The sequence below is a fragment of the Scyliorhinus canicula genome, chromosome 1 (genome assembly GCF_902713615.1).
Source record: "Scyliorhinus canicula chromosome 1, sScyCan1.1, whole genome shotgun sequence".
NCBI lineage: Eukaryota > Metazoa > Chordata > Chondrichthyes > Carcharhiniformes > Scyliorhinidae > Scyliorhinus > Scyliorhinus canicula.
The window spans coordinates 210409792-210423740 of record NC_052146.1 but is presented as its reverse complement, the minus strand read 5'-3'; the positions used below and the strand labels follow the sequence as shown (position 1 = coordinate 210423740).

At 49.7% G+C, this 13949-nt stretch overlaps 1 protein-coding gene across 1 annotated transcript in view; it reads right to left on the bottom strand.

Moving 5' to 3' along the window:
* The window catches only part of macrod2 (mono-ADP ribosylhydrolase 2), a 1280596-nt gene that overhangs the window by 984966 nt on the left and 281681 nt on the right, over nucleotides 1–13949 (bottom strand). Inside the window, exon 5 of the mRNA XM_038806992.1 lies at nucleotides 12558–12587. Within this exon, the coding sequence (XP_038662920.1) occupies nucleotides 12558–12587 (30 nt within the window). The remainder of the gene's footprint in view (nucleotides 1–12557; nucleotides 12588–13949) is intronic.

Here is a 13949-nt window from a genome sequence, read left to right as displayed (position 1 = left end):
TCGTCTGAGGAAGGGGTGGGTGGGGCAAGTTTTCCATTCAGGGCTCGACGCGAAGAACCGGGGGGTGGCGATCCTGGTGAGGAAGAGGGTGGCATTTGAGGTGTCTGCAAGTGGCGGCAGATATGTGATGGTGAGCGGTAAGCGGCAGAGGGAGAGGGTGGTGTTGGTAAATGTGTATGCCCCAAATTGGGATGATGCTGGCGTATGTTGGGCCGCATTCCTGGCCTGGAGGCAGAGGGCCTGATCGGGGGGGGGGGGGGCCTTCAATACGGTGCTGGATCCCCCACTGGATCGTTCTAGTTCTAGGACAGGCAGGAGGCCGGCGGCGGCCAAGGTGTTGAGGCGGTTTATGGACCAGATGGGAGGGGTGGATCCCTGGAGGTTTGGGAGGCCGAGGGCTCGGGAGTACTCTTTTTTCTCCCACGTGCACAGGGTTTATTCCCGTATTGCTTTTTTTTTCCTGAGTAGGGGGCTGGTCCTGAGGGTGGAGGATGTCGAATATTCGGCTATAGCAATTTCGGACCATGCTCCGCATTGGGTGGATCTGGAGATGGGGAGGTGCGGGACCAGCGCCCGCTTTGGCGTCTGGACGTGGGGTTGTTGGCTGGTGAGGAGGTGTGCAGGAGGGTCCGGGGATGTATTGAGAGGTACCTTGAGGCCAATGATACTGGGGAGGTCCGGGTGGGGATGGTGTGGGAGGCTCTGAAGGCAGTGATTAGGGGGGAGCTGATTTCCATCTGAGCCCATAGGGAGAGGGGGGAGAGGAGGGAGAGGGAGAGACTGGTGGGGGAGTTGCTGACTGTAGATAGGAGATATGCGGAGGCCCCGGAGGAGAGATTGCTGGGGGAGCAGCGTAGCCTGCAGGCCAAGTTTGATTTATTGACCACCTGAAAGGCGGAGACACAGTGGAGGTAGGCGCAGGGAGCGGTCTACGAATATGGAAGGCGAGCAGGATGCTGGCGCATCAGCTTCGCAAGCGGGACGCGGCTAGGGAGATTGGTGGAGTGAAGGATAGGGGTGGGAATGTGGTGTGGCAGGCGGCAGAGGTCAATGGGGTCTTTAGGGACTTCTACAGGGAACTGTACCGGTCGGAGCCGCCGCTGGTGGTGGTGGTGGTGGGGGGGGGGGGGGGGGGGGGGGGGGGGGGGGGGGAGAGAGATGGGAGAGCTTTTTGAACAGGCTGCGATTTCCAAGGGTGCAGGAGGAGCAGGTGGAGGGACTGGGGGCGCCGATCGAGTTGGAGGAGCTGGTTAGAGGGATTGGCCACATGCAGTCACCGGGACCGGATGGGTTCCCGGTTGAAATTTATAAAAAATATGCGGACCTGTTGGGCCCCCTGTTGGTTCGGACCTTTAACGAGGTATGGGAGGGGGGGGTTTTGTCCCCGACGATGTCACGGGCGCTGATTTCCCTGATCCTGAAGCGAGATAAGGACCCCTTGCAGTGTGGATCATATAGGCCAATTTCACTGCTGAATGTGGACGCCAAGTTGCAGGCGAAGATCTTGGCCACTAGAATAGAGGACTGTGTGCCGGGGGTGATACATGAAGATCAGACGGGTTTTGTGAAGGGGAGGCAGCTGAACACTAACGTGCGAACACTGCTAAATGTGATAATGATGCCGGCAGCAGAAGGAGAGGCGGAGATTGTGGTGGCATTGGATGCGGAGAAGGCCTTTGATAGGGTTGAGTGGGGGTACTTGTGGGAGGTGTTAGCGAGGTTCGGGTTTGGGAAGGGGTTTATTAAATGGGTGAGGTTGCTGTACGAGGCCCCGATGGCGAGTGTAACGACAAATGGGAGGAGGTCCGAGTACTTCAGGCTCTACCGTGGGACGAGGCAGGGGTGCCCCCTGTCCCCCTTGCATTTTGCGTTGGCAATTGAGCCTCTGGCCATGGCGCTCGGAGTCGGGGAGGTGGAGTGGTCTGGTGTGGGGTGGGGAGGAGCACCGAGTGTCACTTTATGCAGATGACTTGCTGCTGTATGTAGCAGACCCGGTGGGGGGAATGCCGGAGGTGATGGAGATTCTTGCTGAGTTCGGGAGTTTCTCGGGATATAAATTGAACCTGGGCAAGAGTGAGCTGTTTGTCGTACACCCGGGAGATCAGGAGGAGGGGATTGGTAGGCTCCCGCTAAAAAGGGCAGTGAGGAGTTTTAGGTACCTGCGGGTTCAGGTGGCTAGGAGTTGGGGGACTTTGCATAAGCTTAATTTTACTAGGTTGGTGGAGCAGATGGAGGAGGAGTTTAAAAGGTGGGACATGCTGCCGCTGTCGTTGGCGGGTAGAGTACAGTCCGTTAAAATGACGGTGCTCCCGAGGTTTTTGTTTTTGTTTCAGTGCCTCCCCATTTTCATTCCGAGGGCCTTTTTTAGGAGGGTGAACAGCAGCATCACGGGATTTATTTGGGCGCACGGGACTCCGAGGGTGAGGAGGGTCTTTTTGGAACGGGGCAGGGATAGAGAGGGGCTGGCGCTGCCCAACCTCTCTGGGTACTATTGGGCGGCTAATGTCTCGATGGTATGTAAGTGGGTAATGGATGGGGAGGGGGCAGCATGGAAACGGATGGAGATGGCGTCCTGTGGAGGCACGAGCCTGAAGGCACTGGTAACGGCGCCGTTGCCGCTCCCCCCAACGAGGTACACTACGGGCCCGGTGGTGGCGGCTACCCTCAAGATTTGGGGGCAGTGGAGGCGACACAGGGGGGAAGTGGGGGGCTCGGTGGAGGCCCCGCTGCGGGGGAATCACCGGTTTGTCCCAGGGAACATTGATGGCGGGTTCCTGGGTGGCACAGGGCGGGCATAAGGAAGTTGGGAGACCTGTTCATTGACGAGAGGTTTGCGAGCCTGGGTGAGCTGGAGGAGAAGTTTGAGCTCCCCCCGGGGAATATGTTCAGGTACCTTCAGGTCAAGGCGTTTGCTAGGCGGCAGGTGGAGGGGTTCCCTTTGCTGCCCCCACGGGGGGTAAGGGATAGGGTGCTTTCGGGGGTGTGGGTCGGGGATGGGAAGGTGTCTGACATCTACCAGGTGATGCAGGAGGTGGAAGAGGCGTCGGTAGAGGAGCTGAAGGCTAAGTGGGAAGTGGAGCTGGGGGAGCAGATTGAGGAGGGGACATGGGCGAACGCCCTGGAGAGGGTGAACTCCTCCTCTTCATGTGCGAGGCTTAGCCTCATCCAGTTCAAGGTACTGCATAGGGCTCATATGTCCGGGACAAGGAAGAGCAGGTTTTTTGGGGGTGAGGACAGGTGCGTTAGGTGTTCGGGGAGCCCAGCGAACCATCCCCATATGTTTTGGGCATGCCCGGCACTGGGGGAATTCTGGAAGGGGGTGGCGAGGACGGTGTCTAGGGTGGTAGGATCCACGGTCAAACCAGGCTGGGGACTCACGATATTTGGGGTTGGGGTGGAGCCGGGAGCGCAGGAGGCGAAAGAGGCTGGTGTTTTGGCCTTTGCATCCCTAGTAGCCCGGCGGAGGATCTTGTTGCAATGGAAAGATTCGAGACCCCCAAGCGTGGAGACCTGGATCAATGACATGGCGGGATTCATTAAGCTGGAGAAGGTCAAATTCGCCCTGAGGGGGTCGGTACAAGGGTTCTTTAGGCAGTGGCAGCCTTTCCTCGACTTTCTGGCTCAACGATAGGGAACTAGGTCAGCAGCAGCAGCAACCCAGGGGCATGGGGGGAAAGTGGGGGGGGGGGGGGGGGGTTCAGGGGGACATTGTTTATGTTAATTTAATTTATTGTTAATTTATTTTGTTGTATATTGGGTTGGGGGGTTTCGTTATATGCGTTGTTACGGGTGCCGGGGGGTGTTTATTATTGTTATTATTATTATTGTTTTGTTGTTATACATTTTTCAAAAATTTCAATAAAAATTATTTTTTTTTAAAAAAATGAAATTTTAGTGTCTGACCGAAGGAACACAGGACAAGATTTCACGTTACAAGACTTTCACTGTAACAACCAAACTAAAAACAACATGTTCAAACAATACTGCAGTAGGTAACTTATACTCCAAAACACAGGGAAGCTTCCCATAAATGTCCAAAATGACAAAACAATTTCCCAGCCATGATTATGCTTTACTTTGTCCCTTAATTAGACACGTCATTCACCAGGAATCAGTTCAAGGTCAATCTTAGCTTCCGCGGGCTTGCTTCTTTCCTTTCACAGCCGGGTAACTCCTAACCCCAGAATCAACTTTCACAATGAGGGACACTTTGGAGATCGTTCCTCTGGTCAAAGCTTGGAAAGTCTTCTGGACTCATTTAAATCCTCATAAACTCTGAGTTCAATCAATTCCTCTCCAACTGAGCGTGAGCTTCCACCTGTGCTTCACCTGGTGACCGACAGGGCCAGTGTTTTCTCTGCATAAGGTGCACTATCTGCCTCTATCTTTCTCTGCTCAATCTCTCCCTCAGATTCTTGCAGACTGACCCTGTCTATGAGGTTCAGTGATATTTTAGGAAAACCTGTAACCCAATTCTACAATAGCTTCCTTTGTGCTCTTGACCGCTCAATGCCACCTCCATGTCAGCATGAATCACATGGGCCTTCCATCTCGGTAGAAATTCTAATTAGTTATTGTCTGGACCCTCGGGTCCTTTCAAATTTGAAATTAAATAGACAGTTTAAGGTTTCATTTACAAAACCTGACATTCCTAACACCTCCCTGAGACTTGGAGACTAACAGGCTACCCACCATCAGCACAGCTGCTCTGGTCATTATGTGTAAATATCTTGCATCTTCTTCCCAGTAAACCTCATTTAACCTCAAACAACCAAGCCAGCCAAGGATGGTGTCGAACAGAATTCAGATCAGGTCACATGACTCCGTTTTAAGAGATAGTCACAAAACATAGTTTTACAGTGAAAGTCTTGTAACATATCTTAACGTTGCCACCCAGGTTGATAGGGTTGTTAAGAAGGCGTATGGTGTGTTGGCTTTCATTAACAGGGGGATTGAGTTTAAGAGCCGTGATGTTTTGCTGCAGCTTTATAAAACCCTAGTTTTAGCACACTTGGAATATTGTGTCCAGTTCTGGTCACTTCATTATAGTAAGGATGTGGATGTTTTGAAGAGGGTACAGAGTAGATTTACCAGATGCTGCCTGGACTGGAGGGCATGTCTTATGAAGAAAAGGTTGAGGGAGCTCGGGCTTTTCTCACTGGAGCAAAGAAGGAAGAGAGGCGACTTGATAGAGGTATACAAGGTGATGAGAGGCATGGATAGAGTGGATAGCCAGAGTCTTTTCCCCAAGGCGGAAATGACTGTCACGAGGGAACATAGTTTTAAGTTGATTGGAGGAAGGTGTAGGGGAGATGTCAGAGGTAGGTTCTTTACACATAAGAGTAGTGGGTGCGTGGAATGCACTGCCAGCAGAAGTGATGGAGTCAGAGTCATTAGGGACATTTAAGCGACTCTTGGACAGGCATATGGACAGCAGTAAATTGAAGGGGTGTAGGTTAGGTTGACCTTAGATTAGATAAATGGCCGGTGTTCTGGCCTTTGCGTCCCTAGTAGCTCGGTGTAGGATTTTGCTTCAGTAGAAGGATGCGAGGCCCCCAAGCGTGGAGGCCTGGATCAATGACATGGCGGGGTTCATCAAGTTGGAGAGGGTGAAATTCGCCCTGAGAGGGTCGGTGCAATCTTTCTTTAGGCGGTGGCAGCCTTTCCTGGACTTCCTGGTGGAACGGTAGGGAAATAGGCCGGCAGCAGCAGCAACCCGGGGGGGGGGGTTTGGTTCGGTGGAAGGGAGAATTGTGCACATGGGTTTGTTGGATGTGGCGGGTGTTATCTCTTTAATTTTTGTTGTTTGCTTTTTTTGTTTTTGTAGTTGCTTGGGGGGAGGGTGTTGGTTGTTGTTCTTTGGTTTTTACTATGGTTGTTTTGTTAATATTGTTTTGTTGTTTATATTTTGTGAAAATCTTAATAAAAATTATTTTTTTTTTAAAAAGATTAGGATAAATGGTCGGCACAACATCGTGGGCCGAAAAGCCTGTACTGATCTATGTTCTATAACTTTATATTTGTAACACCCTACATGTTATATATACACCCATATAAAGATCATGTCACATCCTGCTAAGACAATCTGTATGGTGAACTCTACACACAACATAAGAGATACTGTCAAAATGATAGTTGCTCACAGTGAATCTCTAGTTAGGTAAAACCTCTGGCCAACAACAATTCCAGGATGGGGGCATAATTTTGGCAGGGCTTCCAGAGAAAGTATATAGTGTATTCAACATAGGTGGAATAGAACAAAGAACAAAGAACAATACAGCACCTTCGGCCCTCCGAGCCTGTACTGGTCACGATACCAACCTTCGCCACAACCAAAAAGATTAGTTGAGGTGACAAACTTAGATGCATTTAAGATGAAGTTGAATAAACAAATGACGGAGAATGGAATAGCAGGTCATGCTGAAGGGTTCAGCTGAAGAAGGGTGAGTGGAGGATCATAGAGAGTACAGACACTAGCATGGAGCTGAATGTCTGATTCTGTGCTGCACATTCTATAAGACCATATGTAGTAAGTGATAGGAACAGCAATAGGTCATTTGGCCCTTGAGCTTCTACAACTGCTTAACATGACCATGGCTGTACATCTACATCAATTCCACGTTCCCCCCACCCTATCCCTATATCCCTTAATTCCCTTGTGTTCAAGAAACTATTGCTCTCAATGTTAAATATGCTCAACAATTGAGTATACATAGCTTTCAAAATCCAAAGACTGGCAACTCTTTCAGTGAAGAAATTGCTCGTCACTGCAGTCTGAAATGGCTGAGTCCTTCTCCTGAGACTGGAACCAGCTAGTTCAAGTCTCTCACACCAGGGGAAATAGACTTTCAACATCCACCCTGTCAAGAACTCCCAAGAATGTTATGCAATTGTGCGCTTTGCAAGTGCACTTTTACCAAATCTGCATTTTCTGCAGCTTCAAATTCTGGAATAAAGATTCCAATTTTCCACAAACATTATTTTAAATTACTTTCTCACACACAGTTATCCGCAATACGATAGATCAGATATGGGAATACAAGCTAGCATACAACTACAAAATGATCATCAGTTTTCTGAGGGATGATGGTGGCATAGTGGTAATGTCATTGGACTGGTAATCCAGAGACCCAGGCTAATGTCCTGGGGACATGGGACCAAATCCCATAACGGCAGCTGGTGGAACGGAAATATAATGATACCCTAACAGATGCCAGATGTGGCGACTAGAAGATTTTCACAGTAACTGCATTGCAGTGTTAATGTAAGCATACTTGCGACAATAATAAATATTATTATTGTTAAATCTGCGGAATTCAGTAATGATGACCACAAAATTATCAATTGTAAAAATCCATCCAGTCCACAGATTTACTTCAGGGAAGGAAATCTGCCACCCTTACCTGGTCTGGCCTACATGTGGCTCTTGCTTGGTTCTTAATTGTCTGCTGAAATGGCCTCGCAAGCCACTCAGTTATATCAAAAACTGCTCCAGAAAAGTTGAAACACGTGGACCGCAGCTGTTCAAGAAGGCAGTGACATTCCCACCGTCTCAAGGGAAATTAGGGATGGGCAACAAATGTCAGTGCTGCCCATATCCCATGAAAGAATAAAAACATAAAACTGTCGTAAAATAATATTTCATACTGTTTTTATAAATAAAAAATCATATTATATAAAGACATAAGGGTTTGAAGGTGTACAGTTCTGCAAACTCAATAGTCAATGTACAATCACAGATTCATTTCAGAATAAAGTACCATGCTTTAGTGAACGAATCAGATATATTTAACATGAGGATTAATGAGTTAGTTAACTATTGCCTATTGTGGTTGAAGGATCAGAAAATGCAGAAGTATGACAATTATATCATATGTTATAGTCGAAACAGGGAAAAGTGTTTGAAAACTAAGCAAATTCAAGTCAGAGGAATATTGATTTATTTTTAAAATATTTCTTTATTCTCCTCCTTTTTCACATTTTCTCCCAAATTTACACCCACCAACAATAAACAATAATCAACAACAAACAATAATCAGTAACAAATATGTCAATCCCCATATCGATAACAATGATCTCATCCTCCCACCAAACCCAAAACAGTAGCCCGCATGTTCACATAAACAAATGACAAAAAGGAATCAGGAATCACCCATGGCCACCATTAACACCCATTGCCCCCTCCCCCCAACCCTCCCACCCACCCCCCCAACTAATGTTCGATGTTATCCAGTTCTTGAAAGTGCACAATGGATAATGCCTATGAATTGTAGAACCCCTCCATCTTTCCCCTCAGTTCAAACTTAACCTTCTCAGGAGTCAAGAATTCCAACAGATCCCCCCGCCACGCCAGGGCACAGAGTGAGAGGCTGCCCTCCAGCCCATCAGAATCCGCCTTCGGGTGATCTACGAGGCAAAGGCTACAACGTCTGCCTCCGCACAGATTTCCAACCCTGGCTGGTCCGTCACCCCGAATATGGCCTCCCGGGGGCCCGGGTCTAGTTTCACGTGCACCACTTTAGAAATTACCTAAAAACCTCCTTCCAGTAATCCTCTAGCTTCGGACAGGACCAGAACATATAAACATGATTAGCCCCCCCCCAGCAACGTTCACACACATCTTCTACTCCTTCAAAGAATCGGCTCATCCTCGCCCTCGTGAGGTGTGCTCTGTACACCACCTTCATCTGTATCAGCCCCAACCTCGCGCACGTGGTGGAGGCATTCACTCTCCGGAGCACCGCACACCAGAACCCCTCCTCTATAACCTCTCCCAACTCTTCCTCCCACTTTGCTTTGATCCCTTCCAGCGTGCCTTCTCCTCCTCCAAAATAGCTCTGTAGACCACTACCCCCTTCTCCAGTCCCCCTGTCGTCAGCACCTCCTTCAGCAATGTGGAGGCCGGCTCCTCCGGGAAGTTCTGTATCTCCTTTCTAGCAAAATCCCGAACCTGCATGTGTCTAAACATTTCCCCCTGCTCCAGCCCATACTTCACTTCCAGCTCCTTCAATCCTGCAAACCGACCCCCAAGAAACAAATCTTTCAGTGTCTTAATCCCCTTCTCCTCCCATTTCTGAAAATTTCCATCACACACCCCTGGCTCAAATCTGTGGTTCCCCCGAATCGGCATTTCCCTTGACCCTGCCCCCAACCTGAAATGTTGGCGAAACTGCCTCCAAATTCTCAATGAAGCTATTATTACCGGATTCCCTGAGTATTTCCCCGGGGCTATCGAGAGCGGTGCTGTTGCTAGTGCTTTTAATCCCGACCCCCTGCACAAACTCTCCTCCATTCTGACCCACTGGGAATCAACCCCTCTTACCCAGCTCCGCACCTTCTCCACATTCACCACCCAGTAGTAGTACATCAGGTTCGGGAGACCCAAACCCCCTGCCTGCCTTCCCCTCTGTAGCAGCACCTTTCTCACTCTGGCCACCTTCCCTCCCCATATGAATGAGGTAATCCTTCCCTCAATCTCCCTGAAAAAAGCCGTTGGCAGGAAAATCGGCAGGCATTGAAAAATAAACAGAAATCGTGGCAGCACGTTCATTTTAATCGCCTGTACCTGACCCGTCAGTGATAGAAGGAGACCATCCCACCTTGGCAGATCAGCTTTCACTCTCCCCACCAAAGTAGAAATGCTGTTCCTGGAGAGCCCCCCCCCCCCCCCACCCCCCCCGGGCAACCTGCACCCCCAGATACCTAAAGTGAGTCCATGCCCTACGGAATGGCAGCCCCACCACCCCTACCCCCACACCGGGCCGAGATACCACAAAATACTCACTCTTGTCTAGATTCAGCTTGTAACCCGAGAAAGACCCAAACACTCGAAGCAGCCCCAATATTCCCCCTATCGACACACTCGGTTCCAACATGTACAACAGCAAGTCATCGGCATATAAGGACACCCTGTGATCTATCCCCCCCTGCACTACTCCTTTCCATACCCCCGGACGTCTTAATGCGATGGCCAACGGCTCAATCGCGAGTGCCAACAGCAGTGGGGACATAGGACATCCCTGCCTAGTCCCACGGTGGAGAGAAAAGTATCTCGAGCTGATGTTATTTGTGCGGACACTCGCCCTCAAATCCTTATATAGTAGCTTTACCCAGTCCACAAATCTTGGTCCAATCCCAAACCGCTCCAGAACAGCCAACAAGTACCCCCATTCTACCCGGTCGAACGCCTTCTCAGCGTCCAATGCCACAACCTCCGCGGTTTCATTCCCCTCTGCCGGTGCCATAACGATGTTCAATACCCTTCTAACGTTTGAAAAAAGCTGCCTCCCCCTCACGAACCCCGTCTGATCTTCACCTATCACCTTCGGGAGGCACTCCTCCAGCCTACCCGCCAGTACCTTCGCCAATACTTTTGCATCCACATTCAGAAGTGATATGGGCCTATACGACCCATACTCCATCGGAACCTTATCTTTTTTTAGCAACAGTGATATAGATGTCTGCCCCAAGGTTTGTGGCAGCACCCCTTCCCTATCACCTCTTCAAACATCCCCACCATCAGGGGTGCCAGCTTATCCTTGAATTTTTTATAATATTTCACCAAAAACCCATCCAGCCCTGCCAGCTTCCCGGACTGCATCCTCCCAATCGCATCTTTTAACTCCTCCACTTTCGCTCCTTCAAATGTAGCCCTGTCCCCCTCCCCTAGCCTCAGGTACTCCAACCCATCTAGAAACTCCTGCATCTCACGATCTCCCCTGGGTGGCTCTGATCTGTGCAACCTCTCATAAAATTCCTCAAAAACTTTGTTAATCAGCTCCGGAGCCACCTCCAACTTCCCTGCCCTATCCCTCACCTGCACAATTTCCCCTGCCGGAGCTGACCTGCTAACATACGCCTTATCTCCATGTTCGTAAACTGCACCCCTTGCTCGTCTCAGTTGGCGCACCGCCTTCCTGGTAGATAGTCGGTCAAAGCTCGCCTGTAGTGCCTTCCTCTTTTTCAGCTTTGCTGGGTCCCCATCCTCTGCATACCGTGGGCAGCACGGTAGCATGGTGGTTAGCATAAATGCTTCACAACTCCAGGGTCCCAGGTTCGGTTCCCGACTGGGTCACTGTCTGTGCGGAGTCTGCACGTCCTCCCCGTGTGTGCGTGGGTTTCCTCCGGGTGCTCCGGTTTCCTCCCACAGTCCAAAGATGTGCGGGTTAGGTGGATTGGCCATGCTAAATTGCCCGTAGTGTCCTAAAAAGTAAGGTTAAGGGGGGGGGTTGTTGGGTTACGGGTATAGGGTGGATACGTGGGTTTGAGTAGGGTGATCATTGCTCGGCACAACATTGAGGGCCGAAGGGCCTGTTCTGTGCTGTACTGTTCTATGTTCTATAACTCCTATCAACCTGCAACATCTCATTGATTACCCGCTGCCGCTCCAACCTCTCCTCTTTGTCTACCCTGGCCTTAAACGAGATCACTTCCCCCCTCACCACCGCCTTAAGAGCCTCCCAGAGAACCGCCTTCGACACCTCACCCGTACAGTTGAAACCTACATATTCCTTAATTACCTTTTCAATTTTGACACAGAACACTTGGTCCCCCAAAGGTCCCACATCTAACTTCCACTCCGGCCTCTGTGCTACCCCCTTATCCAGCACCATATCCACCCAATGCGGAGCATGATCTGACACTGCAATTGCCGAGTATTCCGACCCCTTAACCCCAGCCAACAAAGCCTTTCCCACCACGAAAAAGTCGATCCGCGAATATACCTTATGGAGTGCTGAGAAAAACGAGTCCTCCTGCTCCGTCGAGTGCAGAAATCTTCAAGGGTCCTTTTTTCCACCATTAGCCCAGCTAACGCTTTCGCCGCCGCCTCCCCCCCCCCCCTCCCCACCACCATCAGTTTGTGTGTGTTCAAGTCGGGGATGGCCCCAAACACCTTCTTTGCGAATCCCACATCATCCCAATTGAGGTTGTATACACTTAACAGCGCCACTAACCTCCCCTCCAGTGCCCCTGTCACAATCACATATGTACCCCCCTGATCTGCCACCACCTTCTCCACCTGGAAGCGTACTCTTTTGCTGACCATTACCGCTACCCCCCGAGCACTTCCATCAAATCCAGAGTGAAACACCTGACTAGCCCAGCCCCTTTTAAGTCTCACCTGGTCCTTCACCCTCAAGTGAGTCTCCCGCAGTATTGCTACATCTGCTTTCAAACTTTTAAAATGCGCAAGCACCCTTGACCTCTTGACCGGACCTTCTTACCCCCTCACGTTCCACATGACTATCCTAACTGGGGGTCTGTCTTCTCCCCCCCCCCCCCCTTCTTATCCACCATCATCATACCACCGGGCCCTGCCCCATAAGCCTGACCCCGCCCCTATTTTTTATTAACATCGAACCATTTCCCCCCTCCCATTCCCCCCCTACATTTCCTCTCAAAAAAACATCTCACAGCATCAATCCCCCCCCCCACCCTCGCTCGCCTATCAGAGGAATATTTATGCTGAATTTATTGTGTTACAATCAAAGAAGGCAGAGATAAATAGCATTGACAGAAACTATGATAAAGACAGAGTAAAATTAACATAAACTTACCGCCACCTCCTCCGAGCAGACTTTTGTTTGCTGCAAGAGATGAACAAAAACGAAGTCAACACCCAAGGCTTAAACGTCATCGAACAATTGTGAGAAATAAGTCCAACACGCCACTGCAGGCTGCCACTGTTTCCGTTCTGCAGGCAGTGGCTGTGCTCACTGATGCACCCATCAACTTCAAATCAGCTTCTTTGAACTTGAAATCAATCAGATTTTGAACGTCATCCACATGTGCTGTGAAAGTAAAATGTGGCAGCTTGCCGATTTACAGAGCATTTGCAATGCAAAGCGATTCTTGGTTTTGGGGACCTCGGAAATGTAGAGGACCATTCAGCTCCTCAAACCTGGTCAGCAGAGGTCATGGCTGATGCGCATCTTAACTCCATCCACCTTCCCTGGCTCCATAACCTTGGCCTAACAAAAAGTCTATCAATCTCTGATTTTAAGTGATTAACTGAGCTAGTGTGTACTGCGTCCAGTGGGACTGAGTTCCATGCTTTTGCCACCATTTGCATGAAAAAGTGTCAACCTTCCCAAGTGGTTTGGCTCTGACTTTGAGGCTCTGCCCCTTTGACCTAGGCTCCCCGCAAAAAGGTTTCGATCTACCCCGTCAATTCCTTTCACTATCCCAAAAAACATGCGTGTGGGGTCAGAAATCTCTCGGAAAGTACATTGCGTCAGTCAGCCCCAAAAAAAGAGAGCAGGCAACTTTACAGGTCCTGTGCTTTCCCGCAACAATAATTTTTGTTTCAGCTTTCTAGCAGTTGCAATGGGGTTTTTTTTTACTCTTTATATTTTTACCACATCATTTCTGAAAAACAAACTGATCAATTCCAGCACAGCAAGACGCTCCTGCAAGGATCTGATATTTTGCATTGGGTATTCAATCTGGTACATGTATAGTTCATGCGTCGTCTGCTCTGTGATGTTTCTTTAATTTGATGCGTGCCAGCACCCTTTTCATTCCTGGATGCTGATGGGCAGCCTTCCAACATCGAGTAAAAGCAACTGGGAAATGACACAACAGCTCACAGTGCCAAAGAATATTATATGGGGCTTTGGTGTTACTGAACCTGTGGTGTTGTGCACAGTTTATGGCTCCTTGCCCAAGAGGGGGTGTAACTGCCTTAGCAGGGGGTGCATCAAAGGTTCAGGAGAGTGGTTTCAGGGGTGAGAGGGATGCACGATGAGGGGGGAGAGTTTTGGAGTTTAGAAGGATGCAGATGTTATTTTAGCACAAGATTCTGAGCCAGAGGGGCAGGATAGACACAGGGTGGTATCTTCCACTCTGAAGTGGCGGATGTGCAAGTCCAAGTGACGCCCACCTTTGGGGGGGGGGGCTCTGAACATGCACATTTTTGCTCTGTTCAGCTTATTACTTAGAATCCCTAC